Source organism: Dendrobates tinctorius, unplaced genomic scaffold, assembly GCF_039654945.1.
Source record: "Dendrobates tinctorius isolate UK_male_01 unplaced genomic scaffold, ASM3965494v1 ptg000380l, whole genome shotgun sequence".
NCBI classification, from domain to species: domain Eukaryota; kingdom Metazoa; phylum Chordata; class Amphibia; order Anura; family Dendrobatidae; genus Dendrobates; species Dendrobates tinctorius.
In genome coordinates, this window is record NW_027362046.1 from 707,001 (window position 1) to 734,351 (window position 27,351).

General features: G+C 45.0%; 1 protein-coding gene, 1 long non-coding RNA gene and 1 pseudogene across 2 annotated transcripts; all 3 read right to left on the minus strand.

Annotated features, from left to right (window-relative positions):
- The window catches only part of LOC141075924 (uncharacterized), a 294,351-nt pseudogene that overhangs the window by 110,049 nt on the left and 156,951 nt on the right, over window positions 1–27,351 (minus strand).
- Window positions 443–6,334, minus strand: LOC141075905 (microtubule-associated serine/threonine-protein kinase 3-like). Its single transcript, XM_073563113.1, has 11 exons — window positions 6,029–6,334; window positions 5,696–5,781; window positions 4,594–4,802; window positions 4,059–4,197; window positions 3,836–3,968; window positions 3,479–3,644; window positions 3,192–3,362; window positions 2,843–2,956; window positions 2,589–2,701; window positions 2,404–2,495; window positions 443–548 (listed from the first exon to the last, which is right to left on the minus strand). Exons 2-11 carry the CDS (start codon window positions 5,773–5,775, stop codon window positions 443–445), a joined length of 1,323 nt encoding a protein of 440 aa, XP_073419214.1. The 5' UTR covers window positions 5,776–5,781; window positions 6,029–6,334.
- On the minus strand, window positions 10,537–12,571 carry LOC141075931 (uncharacterized). Its single transcript, XR_012227363.1, has 3 exons — window positions 12,239–12,571; window positions 10,883–10,984; window positions 10,537–10,624 (listed from the first exon to the last, which is right to left on the minus strand). It is a non-coding gene; the product is annotated as an uncharacterized lncRNA (long non-coding RNA).

Here is a 27,351-nt window from a genome sequence, read left to right on the forward strand (position 1 = left end):
CTAAGAATGTGTGGCATGTAATACTACATCTCTCCTACAGTGTCGGCAGCACGAAAAATGCTCAACCGGCGGCAGATATGGGCTGTTATCACCAATGGTTTCTGAAGCCAAATGCACAATGACCGCTAACCATGGGATGGTGGGTGCTGCATGTGATATTCTGGTATTTATGTCCTATATTTGGTGATGAGCTCCCAGTAATGACCCCATAATCTACTTACTTTTCTGAAATGTTTGTGTTGGATTTTGGTGCACACTCTGGAGGGGACTCGGGATCCTCCTCATCCTCTGAGTCCAGATGTTTCTTTATCTCAGAATGATCTACAAGACATAGGTAATGAAGTGTTATTAGAGGTTGTCAGTATAACGTAGCCACCATTTATACATGAAACATGGAAAACATAAAAACCATGTGGAGATATTTGAGCCTTGAAGTCAACATTCACATTGTTGGTGCTGTAGACATAGACATACCTGATAGTTGGGACAAGGATGGCAAGAGGAAAGCAGAATCATCACTATCAAATATGAGGACAGATTCTTTCTGCCTGTATGGAAGAAGAAAAACAAGTAAATCACAAGTAAACGCATTATAAAAGGGGTTGTCTCACTATAAGAACACCGACTATAAGGCCTAATAGGACATATGACTGCCATAGTGGGGAAGGTCTTCTGCTCAAAACTAACTTTTATAGAGCAGAGCAGAAAACAAGTACCATGAATATCTGGCATATTATATGACATCTCTCCTATAGTGTTGGGGGGCAGCACTAAAAATGCATAACCATCCACAATTATGGGCTGTTATCACCAGAAGTTACTAATGCCAAATGCACAATGACCGCTAACCAAGGGATGGTGGATGCTGCATGTGATATTATGGTATTTATGGCCTATATTTGGTGATGAGCTCCCAGTAATGACCCCATAATCTACTTACTTTTCTGAAACGTTTGTGCTGGATTTTGGTGCACACTCTGGAGGGGACTCGGGATCCTCCTCATCCTCTGAGTCCAGATGTTTCTTTATCTCAGAATGATCTACAAGACATAGGTAATGAAGTGTTATTAGAGGTTGTCAGTATAACATAGTCACCATTTATACATGAAACATGGAAAACATAAAAACCATGTGGAGATTTGAGCTTTGAAGTCAACATTCACATTGTTGGTGCTGTAGACATGGGCATACCTGATAGATGGAACAAGGATGGCAAGAGAAAAGCAGAATCATCACTATCAAATATGAGGACAGATTCTTTCTGCCTGTATGGAAGAAGAAAAACAAGTAAATCACAAGTAAACGCATTATAAAAGGGGTTGTCTCACTATAAGAACACCGACTATAAGGCCTAATAGGACATATGACTGCCATAGTGGGGAAGGTCTTCTGCTCAAAACTAACTTTTATGGAGTGGAGCAGAAAACAAGTACCAAGAATATCTGGCTTATTATTTGACATCTCTCCTACAGTGTTGGGGGGCAGCACTAAAAATGCATAACCATCCACAATTATGGGCTGTTATCAGAAGAAGTTACTAAGACCAAATGCACAATGACCGCTAATCATGGGATGGTGGATGCTGCATGTGATATTATGGTATTTATATCCTATATTTGGTGGTGAGCTCCCAGTAATGACCCCATAAGCTACTTACTTTTCTGAGACATTTGTGCTAGATTTTGGTGCACACTCTGGAGGGGACTCGGGATGCTCCTCATCCTCTGAGTCCAGATGTTTCTTCATCTCAGAATGATCTAGAAGACATAGGTAATGAAGTGTTATTAGAAGTTGTCAGTATAACATGGTCACCATTTATACATGAAACATGGAAAACTTAAGAGACCTATTACAGAAAAACCATGTGGAAATATTGGAGCCTTGAAGTCAACATTCCCATTGTAGGTGCTGTAGACATGGACATACCTGACAGTTGGAACAATAATGGCAAGAAACAAATAGCGTTGTCGCTATCAGATAAGGGAACAGATTCTTTCTGCCTGTTTGGAAGAAGAAAAACATGTAAATCACAAGTAAACGCATTATAAAAGGGGTTGTCTCACTATAAGAACACCGACAATAAGGCCTAATAGGACATATGACTGCCATAGCGGGGAAGGTCTTCTGCTCAAAACTAACTTTTATCGAGTGGAGTGGAAAACAACTACCATGAAGATCTGGCATATAATAATACATCTCTCCTTCAGAGTGGGCAGTTCTAAAAATGCATGACTGGCCTCGATCATAGGCTGTTATCACCAGCAATTACTAAGGCCAAAAGCACATTGACTGCTAACCATGGGATGGTGGATGTTGCATTTGATATTATGATATTTATGTCCCATATTTGGTGTGCACATAATCAGCCTAGAGATCCCAGTAATAGCCCCATAATCTACTCACATTTCTGAGATATTTGTGCTGGATTCTAGGCTACAATCTGGAGAAGACTTGGGATTCTCATTAATCTTCATTCTGTTAGCGGTGGTAAGGAGCTACATGCGGAAGCAATAAGATATGAAATAATTGTATGTCTACCTTCATAGGTCTTTTTATACATATTTTTGATTTATTAATCACATACTTACTTTAAAAAGCCTTTCAGAAGATGATGTAAAATTTTTAAAGTCAAGGCTCTCATTGTCCTCACTTGTGGCCTTCTCATCCTCTGAGACCAGATGTTTCTTCATATCCCAAAGGTCTGCAAGACATAGGTAATGAAGTGTTATTAGAGATTGTCAGTATAATAGAGTCACCATTTATTAATGGGAACCAATTGTCACAAAATAAGGAAGACGAGACAAACAGACACTTAGTCTAGATGATGGCTCCTTCTACTTACTGGTAAATAAGCTGGTGTCCACAAGCTGAGGAACGTACACTAGCTTTTGACTTAGAAGGGAATCAAAGTCTAAGTCAACAAGAAATGGATGACCCCTGATCTCAAAAGCTCCTCCTGGATAAAGGAAAAGAAAAGTGATTCGGACATTGTCAGAGACAGCTTCATATCTGAACAGTTTATCTTAATTAGAACTAATTACACAACTGAGCAGACATGTAGGAAATAGAATGAAAATCTTAGTAGGGAGAACTATAAATGATGAAGCTGATAGAGAAGTAATGATCCTCATGGACATGAGTGATACGTCATCGGTGTAACAAGGGAATATTGATATTATTGTATCTGTTACCTGTCCCAAGTCTATCCACAGGATTTGCTCTGAGCAGCTGACTGATGAGGTCCTGCAGAAGGCTATCCACAGGATTTATACTGAGCAGCTGAGTGATGAGGTCCTGCAGCTGAGTGATGGGGTCCTGATCATCGGATAGAGTAGCTTGATAAGTATCCCAAATTATATCTCCTGTTATATAGAAAGTTACAGAAAATAAATCCTCTGTATTGGACTATAAGGTAAAGCAAAGGAAATAACTAAAGCCATGTAACCAGGCAAAGCAATGATGGGATTATTCTACTTACCACCGACAATATTTTTATTCAGCCCAGTCTGGAAATCCCCATCAAATGGTGTATAGCCATGGACAAATTCATATAATATGATGCCCATTGACCACCAGTCAATAGGTCTTCCGTAGCCTTTCTTCAGGATGACCTCAGGGGCTGTGTACCACGGGGTGCCACACACCTGGAAACCAACAGAAGATAGAGATGAGAATCGATGAAACGATTATTATGACAAGTTCTTGACATAATAACAGAATTAGAGAAGATAAAATATCAGTGGAAAAGCTGTCTAAAAATGAAGAATGTGGGGAAGAGAAAATAGAGTTATGAGATTTGTACAGAACAAGCTAAGTTCCTGTGTGTAATGCTGACCTCCTCATCCTGGAACTCTCTGGAGATGTCCTCTGCTGATTGCTTGTAGATGTTGGTGTGTGGTATCATGACACCAACTTTTGAAAGTCCAAAGTCGCTAATTTTAATATGTCCAGCAGATGTTATCAGGAAGCTGTGAAAGAGAAGATGATTTTAGCTTTATTGTCCGTGAGATGATAAGGGATAACTTCCCCCCTTTGTTATACTACAGGTATGCACTTACTTCTCCGGCTTCAGGTCTCTGTGCACCACACCGTAACTATGCAGGTATTCCACACCAAGGACCGCTTCTGCAAAGTACAAGCGGGCCAACGGGACAGGGAAATGACCCATCATGTTTAGAAGGGTCCGACAGTCTCCACCTATAGAGGAAAGGAAATATGACCGGTGAGGGATTTATACAGCAGAACACCATGATCTATAAAGAGAAGTGAGCAGAAACATTGGGGCAGGAGAAAATATATAAGCACAGAATGTACAGAATATTAGTCTGAGGTCATGATGAAATTGTTGTCCAAGTAACTAATGACATAAAGTGATGTCACATCTCGTCTACAGCTGGAGATATTGACGTGCTCAGTGCGGACCGACAGGGAGATCCCACACATCAATGACTTTCCGGGCACCATGGTAAGAGATAACCTATAGTAAATGCTCTGTGGGGATGTAACCGTCCATGGGGATAAGTCTTAATGATGTGAGAGGTGATAAGATGTCAGCAGACATGGGCTGAATATAACACAAGGTGTGGGTCCTACCTCCTACATACTCCATGACCATACACAGGTCAGATCTCGTAGGGAAAGAGCAGAGCATGGAGGCCACAAAGGGACAATCTGCGAATGTTAGGATGTCCCGCTCCAGAAAGGCCATGTCCACTCTAATAGGAGTTTTCAGGCTCCTCTTGGTCACTTTCTTCATGGCAAAGGTCTGTTGTGATTCTTTGTGGCGCACTAGGTAGACGGCCCTGAAGAGAAGGAGAATCCATGGTTTATAATAAAGCCTTATTAACAGTCTATATACACAAGTCATTCCATGATCTTTTATACTAATGTTTAATACCAGCTAGAAATCCACATCTAGAACCCATGAAATAACACTCCATAGATGATGGGAGGTCTGCACCACGCCACGTCTGCCCTCACCAGGTCACATTGTAGATGAGAGAATCTACCGAAATTCATCTTGGGCAGATTCCCTATAACCCACCAATAGATAGGATTCAGTAAAAATAAAAATTGGATAAAATTGAAAATGCTCCAATAGTCGTAAGAAGTTGGTTTTTGGCTTTCTCCACAGCCCATGGCAGAATAAATGGAGGGGCAGGAAGAGGTTAAAATTTAATTAAACACATTAGACCCACTTGTCCTCGTCCCTGCCCATCCATCATTGCAGTGCTCCGTCCTCTGTGCCAGTCTTTGGCTGTTCTTCCTTCTGCTGCTGGGGCCGGTGATCGGACTCACATGGTTATGGTGGAGGGTGGGGGTGCAGATGTCATTACCGTCAGTATCGTGTCACCCCTCACGTGACCGTGTGCAACCAATTACTCTTATCAGCTCCATAATGGGGCCCCAAAAAACCTAAGATCGATGCGGAGGACAGGGAAACTGGTGTAGGCGGAAGCAGAAGAGCAGAGGAGGTCTAGGACCGGGGAGTGTCGTCTATTATATCATCCCTTTCCTTACAGACTGATTGGTTACAGAACAGTTCGCTCAGCTATATATAACTGAGCTGAATAGTGACCTGGAGATGTGGACTCCAATCGTTTCCCTATGACAACACTGACTGGCAGAGCACAGAGGCCGAAGCATTGTCATAGGGAACCCTGAGAAATGGGTATTATGGGAACAGAAATCTCACCCAAAACCTCCTCTGCCGATCAGTTTAGATGTTTCATAGTCGCTCATACGCGGTTCTCCTGCCGGGATCAATGATTTCATCAAGTCCTAAAAAAGAATAAGAAATAATACTAAGATCTAGAAGCTGCAGGAAAACATCTCAGGATGAATCTGTCAGCAGCATAAACCTGGTGACAGATTCCATTTACTATAAATACTATTCTCTAACACCATAGAGTCATCTACGCTTAGAACAGAGCCGTCCCATGGTTATATGGGGATAATACTGGACGGGTCACTCACACCCCATGATCTGGTGATACACAGACACCCCCTATGGCTCTATAATACTTACACCGGCAGATTCTTGGATCTCCGGGATCCCACAGATTCCACTGTTGGGATTCGCCAGCGCTGATGGTACTAAAATAGTGATAAAGTGATGAAGAAATAAAATATATTAGTCGATATCAATCCTACATACATAATACTGCAACATAAGGGAGAAATAACAAGACGTCTGTAAACGGGAATAATACGGACGTATGGTGCATCCATAGATTAATGTAAGGTAAGTGGTGGCGGACCCCCAATCATCACATGAATGAGGACCCCCACCCTCGCTGCACACTCCTATATGTAACATGTGCTGACAGGTCCCATTACATGGAGTAGAGAGTGATCTGCCATTATTCCCTGCTGTGTAATATCTGTATATAATAGGGGAACATCCTACACCGTCATCCCACCACTCCTATATGTAACATGTGCTGACAGGTCCATTACATGGAGTAGAGAGTGATCTGCCATTATTCCCTGCTGTGTAATATCTGTATATAATAGGGGAACGTCCTACACCGTCATCCCACCACTCCTATATGTAATATGTGCTGACAGGTCCATTACATGGAGTAGAGAGTGATGTGCCATTATTCCCTGCTGTGTAATATCTGGATATAATAGGGGAACGTCCTACACCGTCATCCCACCACTCCTATATGTAATATGTGCTGACAGGTTCCATTACATGGAGTAGAGAGTGATCTGCCATTATTCCCTGCTGTGTAATATCTGTATATAATAGGGGAACGTCCTACACCGTCATCCCACCACTCCTATATGTAACATGTGCTGACAGGTCCCATTACATGGAGTAGAGAGTGATCTGCCATTATTCCCTGTTGTGTAATATCTGGATATAATAGGGGAACGTCCTACACCGTCATCCCACCACTCCTATATGTAACATGTGCTGACAGGTCCCATTACATGGAGTAGAGAGTGATCTGCCATTATTCCCTGCTGTGTAATATCTGGATATAATAGGGGAACATCCTACACCGTCATCCCACCACTCCTATATGTAACATGTGCTGACAGGTCCATTACATGGAGTAGAGAGTGATCTGCCATTATTCCCTGCTGTGTAATATCTGTATATAATAGGGGAACGTCCTACACCGTCATCCCACCACTCCTATATGTAACATGTGCTGACAGGTCCCATTACATTGAGTAGAGAGTGATCTGCCATTATTCCCTGCTGTGTAATATCTGGATATAATAGGGGAACGTCCTACACCATCATCCCACCACTCCTATATGTAATATGTGCTGACAGGTTCCATTACATTGAGTAGAGAGTGATCTGCCATTATTCCCTGCTGTGTAATATCTGTATATAATAGGGGAACATCCTACACCGTCATCCCACCACTCCTATATGTAACATGTGCTGACAGGTCCATTACATGGAGTAGGGAGTGATCTGTCATTATTCCCTGCTGTGTAATATCTGTATATAATAGGGGAACGTCCTACACCGTCATCCCACCACTCCTATATGTAACATGTGCTAACAGGTCCATTCCATGGAGTAGAGAGTGATCTGCCATTATTCCCTGCTGTGTAATATCTGTATATAATAGGGGAACGTCCTACACCGTCATCCCACCACTCCTATATGTAACATGTGCTAACAGGTCCATTACATGGAGTAGAGAGTGATCTGCCATTATTCCCTGTTGTGTAATATCTGGATATAATAGGGGAACGTCCTACACCGTCATCCCACCACTCCTATATGTAACATGTGCTGACAGGTCCCATTACATGGAGTAGAGAGTGATCTGTCATTATTCCCTGCTGTGTAATATCTGTATGTAATAGGGGAACGTCCTACACCGTCATCCCACCACTCCTATATGTAATATGTGCTGACAGGTCCATTACATGGAGTAGAGAGTGATCTGCCATTATTCCCTGCTGTGTAATATCTGTATATAATAGGGGAACATCCTACACCGTCATCCCACCACTCCTATATGTAATATGTGCTGACAGGTCCCATTACATGGAGTAGAGAGTGATCTGCCATTATTCCCTCCTGTGTAATATCTGGATATAATAGGGGAACGTCCTACACCGTCATCCCACCACTCCTATATGTAACATGTGCTGACAGGTCCCATTACATGGAGTAGAGAGTGATCTGCCATTATTCCCTGCTGTGTAATATCTGGATATAATAGGGGAACGTCCTACACCGTCATCCCACCACTCCTATATGTAATATGTGCTGACAGGTCCATTACATGGAGTAGAGAGTGATCTGCCATTATTCCCTGCTGTGTAATATCTGGATATAATAGGGGAACGTCCTACACCGTCATCCCACCACTCCTATATGTAATATGTGCTGACAGGTTCCATTACATGGAGTAGAGAGTGATCTGCCATTATTCCCTGCTGTGTAATATCTGTATATAATAGGGGAACGTCCTACACCGTCATCCCACCACTCCTATATGTAACATGTGCTAACAGGTCCATTACATGGAGTAGAGAGTGATCTGCCATTATTCCCTGTTGTGTAATATCTGGATATAATAGGGGAACGTCCTACACCGTCATCCCACCACTCCTATATGTAACATGTGCTGACAGGTCCCATTACATGGAGTAGAGAGTGATCTGTCATTATTCCCTGCTGTGTAATATCTGTATGTAATAGGGGAACGTCCTACACCGTCATCCCACCACTCCTATATGTAATATGTGCTGACAGGTCCATTACATGGAGTAGAGAGTGATCTGCCATTATTCCCTGCTGTGTAATATCTGTATATAATAGGGGAACATCCTACACCGTCATCCCACCACTCCTATATGTAATATGTGCTGACAGGTCCCATTACATGGAGTAGAGAGTGATCTGCCATTATTCCCTCCTGTGTAATATCTGGATATAATAGGGGAACGTCCTACACCGTCATCCCACCACTCCTATATGTAACATGTGCTGACAGGTCCCATTACATGGAGTAGAGAGTGATCTGCCATTATTCCCTGCTGTGTAATATCTGGATATAATAGGGGAACGTCCTACACCGTCATCCCACCACTCCTATATGTAATATGTGCTGACAGGTCCATTACATGGAGTAGAGAGTGATCTGCCATTATTCCCTGCTGTGTAATATCTGGATATAATAGGGGAACGTCCTACACCGTCATCCCACCACTCCTATATGTAATATGTGCTGACAGGTTCCATTACATGGAGTAGAGAGTGATCTGCCATTATTCCCTGCTGTGTAATATCTGGATATAATAGGGGAACGTCCTACACCGTCATCCCATCACTCCTATATGTAACATGTGCTGACAGGTTCCATTACATGGAGTAGAGAGTGATCTGTCATTATTCCCTGCTGTGTAATATCTGTATATAATAGGGGAACGTCCTACACCGTCATCCCACCACTCCTATATGTAACATGTGCTGACAGGTCCCATTCCATGGAGTAGAGAGTGATCTGCCATTATTCCCTGCTGTGTAATATCTGGATATAATAGGGGAACGTCCTACACCGTCATCCCACCACTCCTATATGTAATATGTGCTGACAGGTTCCATTACATGGAGTAGAGAGTGATCTGCCATTATTCCCTGCTGTGTAATATCTGGATATAATAGGGGAACGTCCTACACCGTCATCCCACCACTCCTATATGTAATATGTGCTGACAGGTCCATTACATGGAGTAGAGAGTGATCTGCCATTATTCCCTGCTGTGCAATATCTGGATATAATAGGGGGAACGTCCTACACCGTCATCCCACCACTCCTATATGTAACATGTGCTGACAGGTCCCATTACATGGAGTAGAGAGTGATCTGCCATTATTCCCTGCTGTGTAATATCTGGATATAATAGGGGAACGTCCTACACCGTCATCCCACCACTCCTATATGTAACATGTGCTGACAGGTCCATTACATGGAGTAGGGAGTGATCTGTCATTATTCCCTGCTGTGTAATATCTGTATATAATAGGGGAACGTCCTACACTGTCATCCCACCACTCCTATATGTAACATGTGCTGACAGGTCCCATTCCATGGAGTAGAGAGTGATCTGCCATTATTCCCTGTTGTGTAATATCTGGATATAATAGGGGAACGTCCTACACCGTCATCCCACCACTCCTATATGTAATATGTGCTGACAGGTTCCATTACATGGAGTAGAGAGTGATCTGCCATTATTCCCTGCTGTGTAATATCTGGATATAATAGGGGGAACGTCCTACACCGTCATCCCACCACTCCTATATGTAACATGTGCTGACAGGTCCCATTACATGGAGTAGAGAGTGATCTGCCATTATTCCCTGCTGTGTAATATCTGGATATAATAGGGGAACGTCCTACACCGTCATCCCACCACTCCTATATGTAACATGTGCTGACAGGTCCCATTCCATGGAGTAGAGAGTGATCTGCCATTATTCCCTGCTGTGTAATATCTGGAGATTCATTGTAGGAGGTTATGTGATCGGTTCACCTGTGATCAGATCGCTGCTCAGCTCCAGCTGACTCCTATTAGAGTCAGGGGTTTCCGGGGTCACAGTCGCCCCATATTCGTCGTCGCCTTCTGGTGTTTCCTGATAGATATAATACAGTTAATTAATATGTGGAAGATTTCACTAAATCACCAAATACATGAATCAGGAAGGAGTAAACCAACATTTACTGATGCACCAACTGTAACTCTACAAATCACGCGCCATCATGAGAACTTTTCTTAGAAACGTCTCTCACTTATGTGGATTATGTGACACCAGATCTTCTGATATCTGATTGGTGATCTGGAGAAGATCAGAAAACAAGGACGTGTGATAGAGAAGATGATGGCTCCTTACCGGGCGTTCCGGCGAGCAGGCCGGACCTTCTAATACATGCAGGACTTCTTCGGCCAGTTCCTTAACAAAAGCCAAATCTCCATATTGAGATCTATTTTCAGCCTATAAAGAAGAAAAGACACAAAAAGAAAAATTCAGAGATAAGAATGGAAACAATGGAGGCGGCCATTGTATGTGTCCTCTGCTCCTCTCTGCAGATACAACGACTCCATATCTAGGGACTCGTTGTGTTTTATATGGAAGGAAAGAAGAAGCTTCTCTCCCACCATTATTATCTATGACTATGGAGAAGATTTGTGCTGAGTGTCCGCCACTTACCTGCTGTAGTAATGTTCTGATGTTGTGACGTAAATCCGTCAGATACTCTGATGTTAGTTTATCTTCATTGTTTTTGGTCAGGCAGTCATTGACTAGCTCCACCACCAGCCGGTGAGTGAAGCAGAGGACGCCATCGGGTGGTAGAAGCTCAGTGTTAGGGAGATTGTTGGTAAGAGTCTCCAACAGAGCATCTACCTGAAAATCGCTCAGACATAATCCAGACATAGTGAAAAATTGCAAATGCTCTCAGTCACTATAGAACCATAAATGGCACCGGTGACCCTGTGAACATTCTATAAGTAGGGACTGAGCTGTGATGTCACAATGGCCAAGAATCACCTGTGATGTCATAATGGGCTAGCATCACCAGTGATATCATAATGGGCTAGCATCACCAGTGATGTCATAATGGGCTAGCATCACCAGTGATGTCACAATGGCCAAGAATCACCTGTGATGTCATAATGGGCTAGCATCACCAGTGATGTCATAATTGGCTAGCATCACCAGTGATGTCACAATGGGCTAGCATCACCAGTGATGTCATAATGGGCTAGCATCGCCAGTGATGTCACAATGGGCTAGCATCACTCTGTCACTCTGATGGTCCGTATGGCATGTGACTGTTTTCTGGCTCTGTCTGGTTTTTTCCCATGCTGAATACAAGTATTTGCTGTGCTTTTACATGCATTTTTTAATTCACTTGAATAAGTAAAATTTGCTGCAAAACTCCTGAAACACTTGACAAACCACTGATTTAAAAAAACACTGAGATTTCAGAATCCTTGTTTTCTAGGTCAGTACTATAAAATGAGTCTACATATTAGTCCATAAGAAATTGACCAGGTCACACTCCGTACATTAGATTCCTAAACAAGAGCCCCGATCATGGAAAAAAGGAGAGTCTCTATACAGGAGCCTCTCACATCATTAGAAGATCATCAAAAGGGAATTGATTTCAGTTCTTCAATACAAAAAGTGAGAGTCACCTATTCTATAGAGTCATTACACACAGACATCTCCATCTGTGATACTCACACTGACAGACTCATGGATCTCCGGGGGCTACGATTTTCCATTATCAGGATTTGCCAGCACATTTGTTCCTAAAATCTGAATAAAAAAATCTGAATAAATATAATATATTAGATTGTACCAATCCTAAATATGTAATGCAATGATATCATTAGGAAATGACAAATCTCCATGTTACACTGGGCAACACATTTTTTCCAAAGTTTTGCTTCCTTGAAAATGTGACGTGATTATAATAAACCCATTAGAGCCCAGCAGAAATATAATTTCAGATCGTCTGCATCACTTTACTGAACTTGAAAGGATTCAAAGGCGGGCTACTAAAATGATAAATGGGGTTGGTTCACTACAGTACCCAGAAAGGTTATCAAAATTAGGTCTATTTACTCTAGAAAAGAGAAGACTTAGGGGAGACCTAATATATATGTACAAGTATATCAGAGGGCAATACAGAGATCTCTCCAATGAACTGTTTGTACCAAGGACTGTGACAAGAACAAGGGGGCATTCTCTTCGTTTGGAGGAAAGACAATTTCTGCACCAGCATAGAAGAGGGTTCTTCACGGTAAGAGCAGTGAGGCTCTGGAATTCTCTTCCTGAGGAAGTGGTGATGGCCAACTCACTGAATGAATTTAAGAAAGGAATGGAGGCTTTTCTTGTGAGTAACAGTATAGAAGGTTACGAATAACAGAATATTATAGGTAGTTGGTTGACCCAGCTTAGGGGAAGGAATTTTTTTCCCTATGGAGAAAATTGGCTTCTACTCTGTGGGTTTTTTGCCTTCCCCTGGATCAACAATGCAGAACAGCTGCACTAAAAATAGGCTGAACTAGATGGACATAAGGTCTTCCTTCAGCCTTCAAAACTATGTTACTATGTTACTTAGAAACGTTGTGAAACATGAGATGACGTTTTACGGATTATGAAGCATTAGGTCATTTGTAGTCACCGTCTGGTGCGTCCCGTATTAGTGTCCGGCAATAGTCAGTCAGCATTGATGGAGTGCAGGACACTTGATAATGCTTTTTCATAGTAGCAATATCTTTGGGAAACCATTCGCCATGGTCATTACTAATGGCACCAAGATTTACAGGGAAGAATTCCAAATGTGAATGCAAGAAATGAATGTTCAATGACATGTTGCACTTCATCGCTTTGTAAGCTTCCAGAAGGTTGATGACAGTTTGATGTAATTTGGGGTTGGGTTGTTGCGAAAAATATTCTGGGAATCATCCTTGAATGATTTCCAAGCAATTTTCTCATTCCCCGCCAGCAGCTCCTTGAATTGCTTGTCATTCATGATGTGTCAGATTTGTGGACCAACAAAAATGCCTTCCTTAATCTCAGCGTCGGTTATTCTTGGGAACATTTGAATATTGAATTATTGATTAGTATTGGTATTGGACGGTGAACATTACCATTGTGTAACAAGACAGCCTGGAGTCTTTACACTGATGAGTCAATTAGGAGACACCACTGTCTTGACTCATGCGAGCAATCCAAAGCTGCAAACAACCCACCAATGTCGGTGCAAAAGCTCAGGTTGTCAACCAGTTCTAAAAACTGTGTTATGACATCTTAGCGGCTTCGAAAGACAGAAACTTTTGTAGCGGGTGACAGCAAATGCCATCCTTGAAGTCTTGAAGCCAGTAACTGCATTTGGTTTTGGCAAACATAAGTTCTGGAACAAGTCATTAAGTTCTGGCTGTGATATAAGATGAGGCTCACCAGACATACATGGCTCAATGTCTGAATCAGCATTGTTCCCCATCGCTGACCTATGGACAGCAACATCTTCATTGGATGCCTCCTCTAGGCTCCTTGTCTCTAGAGGCTTTGCTACTGGACGAGGGTCATCATGTGGCACTGGTCTCATAGCTGAAGGCAGATTAGGATATTCCATGGACTTCTTGTTCTTTTGTAGGAAAACCTGGGACATTGGTTAGACAGAAGTAACAGTCACGTGATCCTTCTGTTCCTGGCACTGACTTATGAGAACCTCTCATCCAACCTGTAAGATCAACAGATGTGAGGAGCCCAGGATTTGTCTTGATCAAGCTCATAGGCTTTCATGATGAGAGCTGTCATGGTGCATCTTTGAGGCTTCAACATGTAAGAGGAAATCCCCTGTGACGTCACATAACCTCACCGTATCATATGAATGATGCCGTCAGCAATGTTTCTAGTCTCACTGCACATCAGGCATGTGCACTAACCTGTTACCATGTTTATTGTGGGCTAATGAAAGGGCAGGAATACAGTCACCAAATACTGCTATACATAGCAGCCAATAAGACCTATATTACATAAATAAGAATGATTAAATATGAATTCTGAAGCGGAACCTGTATAAAGTGCTATGTGCAAGTTAAAGTGACAGTGTACCTATTTATCAATTCAATAAAAACATGAAAAAGGAACTAGATGAGAGATAAACCCGATAATGTCTAGATATAATAAGTAAATGTGAATTAATAGCTGCCCCTAAAAGTGCTAATCAGTAGTGACAGAGTTCCGTTTCAATCCTAATGCACTGAGTCTACAAGTGGAAAACATTTTTTATTGTTATGATCAAATATAGTGACTAATAAGATCATAATGTGCGGGTAAAGGGAACGCTACCCCACAAAAAGCAAATGCTTCATAGTTCATTCCCACATTTGAAAAGTAAGTCCAAGAAGAAAATTGTATTGCAAATACCAACTATAGATTGTCATCTCGGTAGCACAAGGTTGTGGATGGAGGATCCTATCCACCAAAAGGATCATTTTCTGATGCGATCATTGATATAATGATGCCATATATGATGTAATATATCACCAAGGGATTCAGGAATCATCAGGGGTTAGAAACAAATAACATTTAATGGAAATAAACACACAAATTAAAATCTAAATAAGAGACAACATATTTAGAAATATGGGACAAAACTCAAATGTTCATTTAAACCTGATGGTGTCATGGTATCAAGGACTAAATCAATATCGTCTTTGAAGACAATGGAGTCTACGAGACAAGGGTGAGAGGGTGATGAAGGCTAAATTTATGTATAGCCGAAACGCGTTGTATGTCTAACAATAAACTGGATATTCCTTGAAATATTCGGAGTAATTAATGAATCAGCTGGAAGCGCTCCTTGACAAACTGGAAATCCTTTTCTGCATGGTTTCAAGGACTGCAATCCACCTAAATTCCCTATGAAGCACTGTAATCCACCTACATTCTCTTTGATGGACTGTGATTCACTTACATTCCCTATGAAGGACTGTAATCCACCTACATTCCCTTTGAAGGACTGTAATCCACCTACATTCCCTATGAAGGACTGTAATCCACCTATATTCCATATGAAGGACTGTAATTCACCTACGTACCCTATGAAGGACTGTAGTCCACCTACATTACCTTTGATGGACTGTGATTCACTTACATTCCCTTTGAAGGACTGTAATCCACCTACATTCCCTATGAAGGACTGTAATCCACCTATATTCTCTATGAAGGACTGTAATCCACCTATATTCCAAATGAAGGACTGTAATCCACCTACGTACCCTATGAAGGACTGTAGTCCACCTACAATACCTTTGAATGACTGTATTCCACCTACATTCCTTTGGAAGGACTGTAACTCGCCTACATTGCATTCCCTTTGAAGGACTCTAATCCACCTACATTCCCTTTGAAGGACTGTAATCCACCTACATTCCCTCTGAAGGACTGTAATCCACCTACGTTCCCTTTGAAGGACTGTATTCCACCTACGTTCTGTTGGAAGGACTGTAATCCACCTGCAGTACATTCCCTTTAAAGGACTGTAATCCATGTACATTACCTTGGAAGGACTGTAATCTACCTACAGTACATTTCCTTTGAAGGACTGTAATCCATCTACATTCCATTTGAAGGACTGCAATCCACCTACATTCTATTTGAAGGACTGAAATCCACCTACATTCCCTATGAAGGACTTTGAAGGACTGTAATCCATCCACAATCCTTTTGAAGAAACGTAATCCACCTACATTCCCTTTGAAGGACTGTAATCCACCTATATTCCCTTTGAAGGACTGTAAACCACCTATATTCCCTTTGAAGGACCGTAATCAACCTACATTCCCTTTGATGGACTGTAAACCACCTATATTCCCTTTGAAGGTCTGTAATCCACCTACATTCCCTTTGAAGGACTGTAATCCACCTACATTCCCTTTGAAGGACTGCAATCCACCTACATTCCCTTTGAAGGACTGAAATCCACCTACTTTCCCTATGAAGGACTGTAAACCACCTATATTCCCTTTGAAGGACTGTAAACCACCTACATTCCCTTTGAAGGACAGTAATCCACCAACATTCCCATTGAAGGACTGAAATCCATCTACATTCCCTATGAAGGACTGTAATCCACCTACGTTCCCTTTGAAGGGCTGACAATCTAAGGACACAGCAATGCTGAATAACAGTCTACACTGCGTCACTAGATCCTTATACAGGGGTATAATGAGGCCTCACTGTACAGGAGAGACCGGAGTGAGGAGCAGAGGCCTGATCACAAGAACTGACAATATGAGGAGACAGCAATGCTGAATAACAGTCTACACTGCGTCACTAGATCCTTATACAGGGGTATAATGAGGCCTCACTGTACAGGAGAGCATAAAGCAAAGAGCAGGGGCCTGATCACAAGAGCTGACAATGTGAGGACACAGCAATGCTGAATAACAGTCTACACTGCGTCACTAGATCCTTATACAGGGGTATAATGAGGCATCACTGTACAGGAGAGACCGGAGCGAGGAGCAGGGGCCTGATCACAAGAGCTGACAATCTGAGGACACAGCAATGCTGAATAACAGTCTACACTGCGTCACTAGATCCTTATACAGGGGTATAATGAGGCCTCACTGTACAGCAGAGACCGGTGCGAGGAGCAGGGGCCTGATCACAAGAGCTGACAATCTGAGGACACAGCAATGCTGAATAACAGTCTACACTGCGTCACTAGATCCTTATACAGGGGTATAATGAGGCCTCACTGTACAGCAGAGACCGGTGCGAGGAGCAGGGGCCTGATCACAAGAGCTGACAATCTGAGGACACAGCAATGCTGAATAACAGTCTACACTGCGTCACTAGATCCTTATACAGGAGTATAATGAGGCCTCACTGTACAGGAGAGACCGGAGCGAGGAGCAGGGGCCTGATCACAAGAGCTGACAATCTGAGGAGACAGCAATGATGAATAACAGTCTACACTGCGTCACTAGATCCTTATACAGTGGTATAATGAGGCCTAACTGTACAGGAGAGACCGGAGCGAGGAGCAGAGGCCTGATCACAAGAGCTGACAATCTGAGGACACAGCAATGCTGAATAACAGTCTACACTGTGTCACTAGATCCTTATACAGGGGTATAATGAGACCTCACTGTACAGGAGAGACCGGAGCGAGGAGCCGGGGCCTGATCACAAGAGCTGACAAAATGAGGAGACAGCAATGCTGAATAACAGTCTACACTGCGTCACTAGATCCTTATACAGGGGTATAATGAGGCCTCACTGTACAGGAGAGATCGGAGCGAGGAGCCGGGGCCTGATCACAAGAGCTGACAATCTGAGGAGACAGCAATGCTGAATAACAGTCTACACTGCGTCACTAGATCCTTATACAGGGGTATAATGAGGCCTCACTGTACAGGAGAGACCGGAGCGAGGAGCAGGGGCCTGATTACAAGAGCTGACAATCTGAGGAGACAGCAATGCTGAATAACAGTCTACACTGCGTCACTAGATCCTTATACAGGGGTATAATGAGGCCTCACTGTACAGCAGAGACCGGTGCGAGGAGCAGGGGCCTGATCACAAGAGCTGACAATCTGAGGACACAGCAATGCTGAATAATAGTCTACACTGAGTCACTAGATCCTTATACAGGGGTATAATGAAGCCTCACTGTACAGGAGAGACCGGAGCGAGGAGCAGGGGCCTGATCACAAGAGCTGACAATCTGAGGAGACAGCAATGCTGAATAACAGTCTACACTGAGTCACTAGATCCTTATACAGGAGTATAATGAGGCCTCACTGTACAGGAGAGACCGGAGCGAGGAGCAGGGGCCTGATCACAAGAGCTGACAATCTGAGGACACAGCAATGCTGAATAACAGTCTACACTGCGTCACTAGATCCTTATACAGGGGTATAATGAGGCCTCACTGTACAGGAGAGACCGGAGCGAGAAGCAGAGGCCTGATCACAAGAGCTGACAATCTGAGGACACAGCAATGCTGAATAACAGTCTACACTGCGTCACTAGATCCTTATACAGGGGTATAATGAGACCTCACTGTACAGGAGAGACCGGAGCGAGGAGCAGGGGCCTGATCACAAGAGCTGACAATCTGAGGAGACAGCAATGCTGAATAACAGTCTACACTGAGTCACTAGATCCTTATACAGGAGTATAATGAGGCCTCACTGTACAGGAGAGACCGGAGCGAGGAGCAGAGGCCTGATCACAAGAGCTGACAATCTGAGGACACAGCAATGCTGAATAACAGTCTACACTGCGTCACTAGATCCTTATACAGGGGTATAATGAGACCTCACTGTACAGGAGAGACCGGAGCGAGGAGCAGGGGCCTGATCACAAGAGCTGACAATCTGAGGAGACAGCAATGCTGAATAACAGTCTACACTGCGTCACTATATCCTTATACAGGGGTATAATGAGACCTCACTGTACAGGAGAGACCGGAGCGAGGAGCAGGGGCCTGATCACAAGAGCTGACAATCTGAGGAGACAGCAATGCTGAATAACAGTCTACACTGAGTCACTAGATCCTTATACAGGAGTATAATGAGGCCTCACTGTACAGGAGAGACCGGAGCGAGGAGCAGAGGCCTGATCACAAGAGCTGACAATCTGAGGACACAGCAATGCTGAATAACAGTCTACACTGCGTCACTAGATCCTTATACAGGGGTATAATGAGACCTCACTGTACAGGAGAGACCGGAGCGAGGAGCAGGGGCCTGATCACAAGAGCTGACAATCTGAGGAGACAGCAATGCTGAATAACAGTCTACACTGCGTCACTATATCCTTATACAGGGGTATAATGAGACCTCACTGTACAGGAGAGACCGGAGCGAGGAGCCGGGGCCTGATCACAAGAGCTGACAATCTGAGGAGACAGCAATGCTGAATAACAGTCTACACTGCGTCACTAGATCCTTATACAGGAGTATAATGAGGCCTCACTGTACAGGAGAGACCGGAGCGAGGAGCAGGGGCCTGATCACAAGAGCTGACAATCTGAGGACACAGCAATGCTGAATAATAGTCTACACTGCGTCACTATATCCTTATACAGGGGTATAATGAGACCTCACTGTACAGGAGAGACCGGAGCGAGGAGCAGGGGCCTGATCACAAGAGCTGACAATCTGAGGACACAGCAATGCTGAATAACAGTCTACACTGCGTCACTATATCCTTATACAGGGGTATAATGAGACCTCACTGTACAGGAGAGACCGGAGCGAGGAGCAGGGGCCTGATCACAAGAGCTGACAATCTGAGGAGACAGCAATGCTGAATAACAGTCTACACTGCGTCACTAGATCCTTATACAGGAGTATAATGAGGCCTCACTGTACAGGAGAGACCGGAGCGAGGAGCAGGGGCCTGATCACAAGAGCTGACAATCTGAGGAGACAGCAATGCTGAATAATAGTCTACACTGCGTCACTAGATCCTTATACAGGGGTATAATGAGGCCTCACTGTACAGGAGAGACCGGAGCGAGGAGCAGGGGCCTGATCACAAGAGCTGACAATCTGAGGACACAGCAATGCTGAATAACAGTCTACACTGCGTCACTATATCCTTATACAGGGGTATAATGAGACCTCACTGTACAGGAGAGACCGGAGCGAGGAGCAGGGGCCTGATCACAAGAGCTGACAATCTGAGGAGACAGCAATGCTGAATAACAGTCTACACTGAGTCACTAGATCCTTATACAGGAGTATAATGAGGCCTCACTGTACAGGAGAGACCGGAGCGAGGAGCAGAGGCCTGATCACAAGAGCTGACAATCTGAGGACACAGCAATGCTGAATAACAGTCTACACTGCGTCACTAGATCCTTATACAGGAGTATAATGAGGCCTCACTGTACAGGAGAGACCGGAGCGAGGAGCAGAGGCCTGATCACAAGAGCTGACAATCTGAGGAGACAGCAATGCTGAATAACAGTCTACACTGAGTCACTAGATCCTTATACAGGGGTATAATGAGGCCTCACTGTACAGGAGAGACCGGAGCGAGGAGCAGGGGCCTGATCACAAGAGCTGACAATCTGAGGACACAGCAATGCTGAATAACAGTCTACACTGCGTCACTAGATCCTTATACAGGGGTATAATGAGGCCTCACTGTACAGGAGAGACCGGAGCGAGGAGCAGGGGCCTGATCACAAGAGCTGACAATCTGAGGAAACAGCAATGCTGAATAACAGTCTACACTGCGTCACTAGATCCTTATACAGGAGTATAATGAGGCCTCACTGTACTGGAGAGACCGGAGCGAGGAGCAGGGGCCTGATCACAAGAGCTGACAATCTGAGGAGACAGCAATGATGAATAACAGTCTACACTGCGTCACTAGATCCTTATACAGTGGTATAATGAGGCCTAACTGTACAGGAGAGACCGGAGCGAGGAGCAGAGGCCTGATCACAAGAGCTGACAATCTGAGGACACAGCAATGCTGAATAACAGTCTACACTGTGTCACTAGATCCTTATACAGGGGTATAATGAGACCTCACTGTACAGGAGAGACCGGAGCGAGGAGCCGGGGCCTGATCACAAGAGCTGACAAAATGAGGAGACAGCAATGCTGAATATCAGTCTACACTGAGTCACTAGATCCTTATACAGGAGTATAATGAGGCCTCACTGTACAGGAGAGACCGGAGCGAGGAGCAGGGGCCTGATCACAAGAGCTGACAATCTGAGGAGACAGCAATGCTGAATAACAGTCTACACTGAGTCACTAGATCCTTATACAGGAGTATAATGAGGCCTCACTGTACAGGAGAGACCGGAGCGAGGAGCAGAGGCCTGATCACAAGAGCTGACAATCTGAGGAGACAGCAATGCTGAATAACAGTCTACACTGCGTCACTATATCCTTATACAGGGGTATAATGAGACCTCACTGTACAGGAGAGACCGGAGCGAGGAGCAGAGGCCTGATCACAAGAGCTGACAATCTGAGGACACAGCAATGCTGAATAACAGTCTACACTGCGTCACTAGATCCTTATACAGGAGTATAATGAGGCCTCACTGTACAGGAGAGACCGGAGCGAGGAGCAGGGGCCTGATTACAAGAGCTGACAATCTGAGGAGATAGCAATGCTGAATAACAGTCTACACTGAGTCACTAGATCCTTATACAGGGGTATAATGAGGCCTCACTGTACAGGAGAGACCGGAGCGAGGAGCAGGGGCCTGATCACAAGAGCTGACAATCTGAGGACACAGCAATGCTGAATAACAGTCTACACTGCGTCACTAGATCCTTATACAGGGGTATAATGAGGCCTCACTGTACAGGAGAGACCGGAGCGAGGAGCAGGGGCCTGATCACAAGAGCTGACAATCTGAGGAAACAGCAATGCTGAATAACAGTCTACACTGCGTCACTAGATCCTTATACAGGGGTATAATGAGGCCTCACTGTACAGGAGAGACCGGAGCGAGGAGCAGGGGCCTGATCACAAGAGCTGACAATCTGAGGAGATAGCAATGCTGAATAACAGTCTACACTGCGTCACTAGATCCTTATACAGGAGTATAATGAGGCCTCACTGTACTGGAGAGACCGGAGCGAGGAGCAGGGGCCTGATCACAAGAGCTGACAATCTGAGGAGACAGCAATGATGAATAACAGTCTACACTGCGTCACTAGATCCTTATACAGTGGTATAATGAGGCCTAACTGTACAGGAGAGACCGGAGCGAGGAGCAGAGGCCTGATCACAAGAGCTGACAATCTGAGGACACAGCAATGCTGAATAACAGTCTACACTGTGTCACTAGATCCTTATACAGGGGTATAATGAGACCTCACTGTACAGGAGAGACCGGAGCGAGGAGCCGGGGCCTGATCACAAGAGCTGACAAAATGAGGAGACAGCAATGCTGAATAACAGTCTACACTGCGTCACTAGATCCTTATACAGGGGTATAATGAGGCCTCACTGTACAGGAGAGATCGGAGCGAGGAGCCGGGGCCTGATCACAAGAGCTGACAATCTGAGGAGACAGCAATGCTGAATAACAGTCTATACTGCGTCACTAGATCCTTATATAGGGGTATAATGAGGCCTCACTGTACAGGAGAGACCGGAGCGAGGAGCAGGGGCCTGATTACAAGAGCTGACAATCTGAGGAGACAGCAATGCTGAATAACAGTCTACACTGCGTCACTAGATCCTTATACAGGGGTATAATGAGGCCTCACTGTACAGCAGAGACCGGTGCGAGGAGCAGGGGCCTGATCACAAGAGCTGACAATCTGAGGACACAGCAATGCTGAATAATAGTCTACACTGCGTCACTATATCCTTATACAGGGGTATAATGAGACCTCACTGTACAGGAGAGACCGGAGTGAGGAGCAGGGGCCTGATCACAAGAGCTGACAATCTGAGGAGACAGCAATGCTGAATAACAGTCTACACTGCGTCACTAGATCCTTATACAGGGGTATAATGAGACCTCACTGTACAGGAGAGACCGGAGCGAGGAGCAGGGGCCTGATCACAAGAGCTGACAATCTGAGGAGACAGCAATGCTGAATAACAGTCTACACTGCGTCACTAGATCCTTATACAGGGGTATAATGAGACCTCACTGTACAGGAGAGACCGGAGTGAGGAGCAGGGGCCTGATCACAAGAGCTGACAATCTGAGGAGACAGCAATGCTGAATAACAGTCTACACTGCGTCACTAGATCCTTATACAGGGGTATAATGAGACCTCACTGTACAGGAGAGACCGGAGCGAGGAGCAGGGGCCTGATCACAAGAGCTGACAATCTGAGGAGACAGCAATGCTGAATAACAGTCTACACTGAGTCACTAGATCCTTATACAGGAGTATAATGAGGCCTCACTGTACAGGAGAGACCGGAGCGAGGAGCAGAGGCCTGATCACAAGAGCTGACAATCTGAGGACACAGCAATGCTGAATAACAGTCTACACTGCGTCACTAGATCCTTATACAGGGGTATAATGAGACCTCACTGTACAGGAGAGAGCAGAGCGAGGAGCAGGGGCCTGATCACAAGAGCTGACAATCTGAGGAGACAGCAATGCTGAATAACAGTCTACACTGCGTCACTATATCCTTATACAGGGGTATAATGAGACCTCACTGTACAGGAGAGACCGGAGCGAGGAGCAGGGGCCTGATCACAAGAGCTGACAATCTGAGGAGACAGCAATGCTGAATAACAGTCTACACTGCGTCACTAGATCCTTATACAGGAGTATAATGAGGCCTCACTGTACAGGAGAGACCGGAGCGAGGAGCAGGGGCCTGATCACAAGAGCTGACAATCTGAGGACACAGCAATGCTGAATAATAGTCTACACTGCGTCACTATATCCTTATACAGGGGTATAATGAGACCTCACTGTACAGGAGAGACCGGAGCGAGGAGCAGGGGCCTGATCACAAGAGCTGACAATCTGAGGACACAGCAATGCTGAATAACAGTCTACACTGCGTCACTAGATCCTTATACAGGAGTATAATGAGGCCTCACTGTACAGGAGAGACCGGAGCGAGGAGCAGGGGCCTGATCACAAGAGCTGACAATCTGAGGAGACAGCAATGCTGAATAATAGTCTACACTGCGTCACTAGATCCTTATACAGGGGTATAATGAGGCCTCACTGTACAGGAGAGACCGGAGCGAGGAGCAGGGGCCTGATCACAAGAGCTGACAATGTGAGGACACAGCAATGCTGAATAACAGTCTACACTGCGTCACTAGATCCTTATACAGGGGTATAATGAGGCATCACTGTACAGGAGAGACCGGAGCGAGGAGCAGGGGCCTGATCACAAGAGCTGACAATCTGAGGACACAGCAATGCTGAATAACAGTCTACACTGCGTCACTAGATCCTTATACAGGGGTATAATGAGGCCTCACTGTACAGCAGAGACCGGTGCGAGGAGCAGGGGCCTGATCACAAGAGCTGACAATCTGAGGACACAGCAATGCTGAATAACAGTCTACACTGCGTCACTAGATCCTTATACAGGGGTATAATGAGGCCTCACTGTACAGCAGAGACCGGTGCGAGGAGCAGGGGCCTGATCACAAGAGCTGACAATCTGAGGACACAGCAATGCTGAATAACAGTCTACACTGCGTCACTAGATCCTTATACAGGAGTATAATGAGGCCTCACTGTACAGGAGAGACCGGAGCGAGGAGCAGGGGCCTGATCACAAGAGCTGACAATCTGAGGAGACAGCAATGATGAATAACAGTCTACACTGCGTCACTAGATCCTTATACAGTGGTATAATGAGGCCTAACTGTACAGGAGAGACCGGAGCGAGGAGCAGAGGCCTGATCACAAGAGCTGACAATCTGAGGACACAGCAATGCTGAATAACAGTCTACACTGTGTCACTAGATCCTTATACAGGGGTATAATGAGACCTCACTGTACAGGAGAGACCGGAGCGAGGAGCCGGGGCCTGATCACAAGAGCTGACAAAATGAGGAGACAGCAATGCTGAATAACAGTCTACACTGCGTCACTAGATCCTTATACAGGGGTATAATGAGGCCTCACTGTACAGGAGAGATCGGAGCGAGGAGCCGGGGCCTGATCACAAGAGCTGACAATCTGAGGAGACAGCAATGCTGAATAACAGTCTACACTGCGTCACTAGATCCTTATACAGGGGTATAATGAGGCCTCACTGTACAGGAGAGACCGGAGCGAGGAGCAGGGGCCTGATTACAAGAGCTGACAATCTGAGGAGACAGCAATGCTGAATAATAGTCTACACTGAGTCACTAGATCCTTATACAGGGGTATAATGAAGCCTCACTGTACAGGAGAGACCGGAGCGAGGAGCAGGGGCCTGATCACAAGAGCTGACAATCTGAGGAGACAGCAATGCTGAATAACAGTCTACACTGCGTCACTAGATCCTTATACAGGGGTATAATGAGGCCTCACTGTACAGCAGAGACCGGAGCGAGGAGCAGGGGCCTGATCACAAGAGCTGACAATCTGAGGACACAGCAATGCTGAATAATAGTCTACACTGAGTCACTAGATCCTTATACAGGGGTATAATGAAGCCTCACTGTACAGGAGAGACCGGAGCGAGGAGCAGGGGCCTGATCACAAGAGCTGACAATCTGAGGAGACAGCAATGCTGAATAACAGTCTACACTGAGTCACTAGATCCTTATACAGGAGTATAATGAGGCCTCACTGTACAGGAGAGACCGGAGCGAGGAGCAGGGGCCTGATCACAAGAGCTGACAATCTGAGGACACAGCAATGCTGAATAACAGTCTACACTGCGTCACTAGATCCTTATACAGGGGTATAATGAGACCTCACTGTACAGGAGAGACCGGAGCGAGGAGCAGGGGCCTGATCACAAGAGCTGACAATCTGAGGAGACAGCAATGCTGAATAACAGTCTACACTGTGTCACTAGATCCTTATACAGGTGTATAATGAGACCTCACTGTACAGGAGAGACCGGAGCGAGAAGCAGAGGCCTGATCACAAGAGCTGACAATCTGAGGACACAGCAATGCTGAATAACAGTCTACACTGCGTCACTAGATCCTTATACAGGGGTATAATGAGACCTCACTGTACAGGAGAGACCGGAGCGAGGAGCAGGGGCCTAATCACAAGAGCTGACAATCTGAGGAGACAGCAATGCTGAATAACAGTCTACACTGAGTCACTAGATCCTTATACAGGAGTATAATGAGGCCTCACTGTACAGGAGAGACCGGAGCGAGGAGCAGAGGCCTGATCACAAGAGCTGACAATCTGAGGACACAGCAATGCTGAATAACAGTCTACACTGCGTCACTAGATCCTTATACAGGGGTATAATGAGACCTCACTGTACAGGAGAGACCGGAGCGAGGAGCAGGGGCCTGATCACAAGAGCTGACAATCTGAGGAGACAGCAATGCTGAATAACAGTCTACACTGCGTCACTATATCCTTATACAGGGGTATAATGAGACCTCACTGTACAGGAGAGACCGGAGCGAGGAGCAGGGGCCTGATCACAAGAGCTGACAATCTGAGGAGACAGCAATGCTGAATAACAGTCTACACTGAGTCACTAGATCCTTATACAGGAGTATAATGAGGCCTCACTGTACAGGAGAGACCGGAGCGAGGAGCAGAGGCCTGATCACAAGAGCTGACAATCTGAGGACACAGCAATGCTGAATAACAGTCTACACTGCGTCACTATATCCTTATACAGGGGTATAATGAGACCTCACTGTACAGGAGAGACCGGAGCGAGGAGCAGGGGCCTGATCACAAGAGCTGACAATCTGAGGAGACAGCAATGCTGAATAACAGTCTACACTGCGTCACTATATCCTTATACAGGGGTATAATGAGACCTCACTGTACAGGAGAGACCGGAGCGAGGAGCCGGGGCCTGATCACAAGAGCTGACAATCTGAGGAGACAGCAATGCTGAATAACAGTCTACACTGCGTCACTAGATCCTTATACAGGAGTATAATGAGGCCTCACTGTACAGGAGAGACCGGAGCGAGGAGCAGGGGCCTGATCACAAGAGCTGACAATCTGAGGACACAGCAATGCTGAATAATAGTCTACACTGCGTCACTATATCCTTATACAGGGGTATAATGAGACCTCACTGTACAGGAGAGACCGGAGCGAGGAGCAGGGGCCTGATCACAAGAGCTGACAATCTGAGGACACAGCAATGCTGAATAACAGTCTACACTGCGTCACTATATCCTTATACAGGGGTATAAT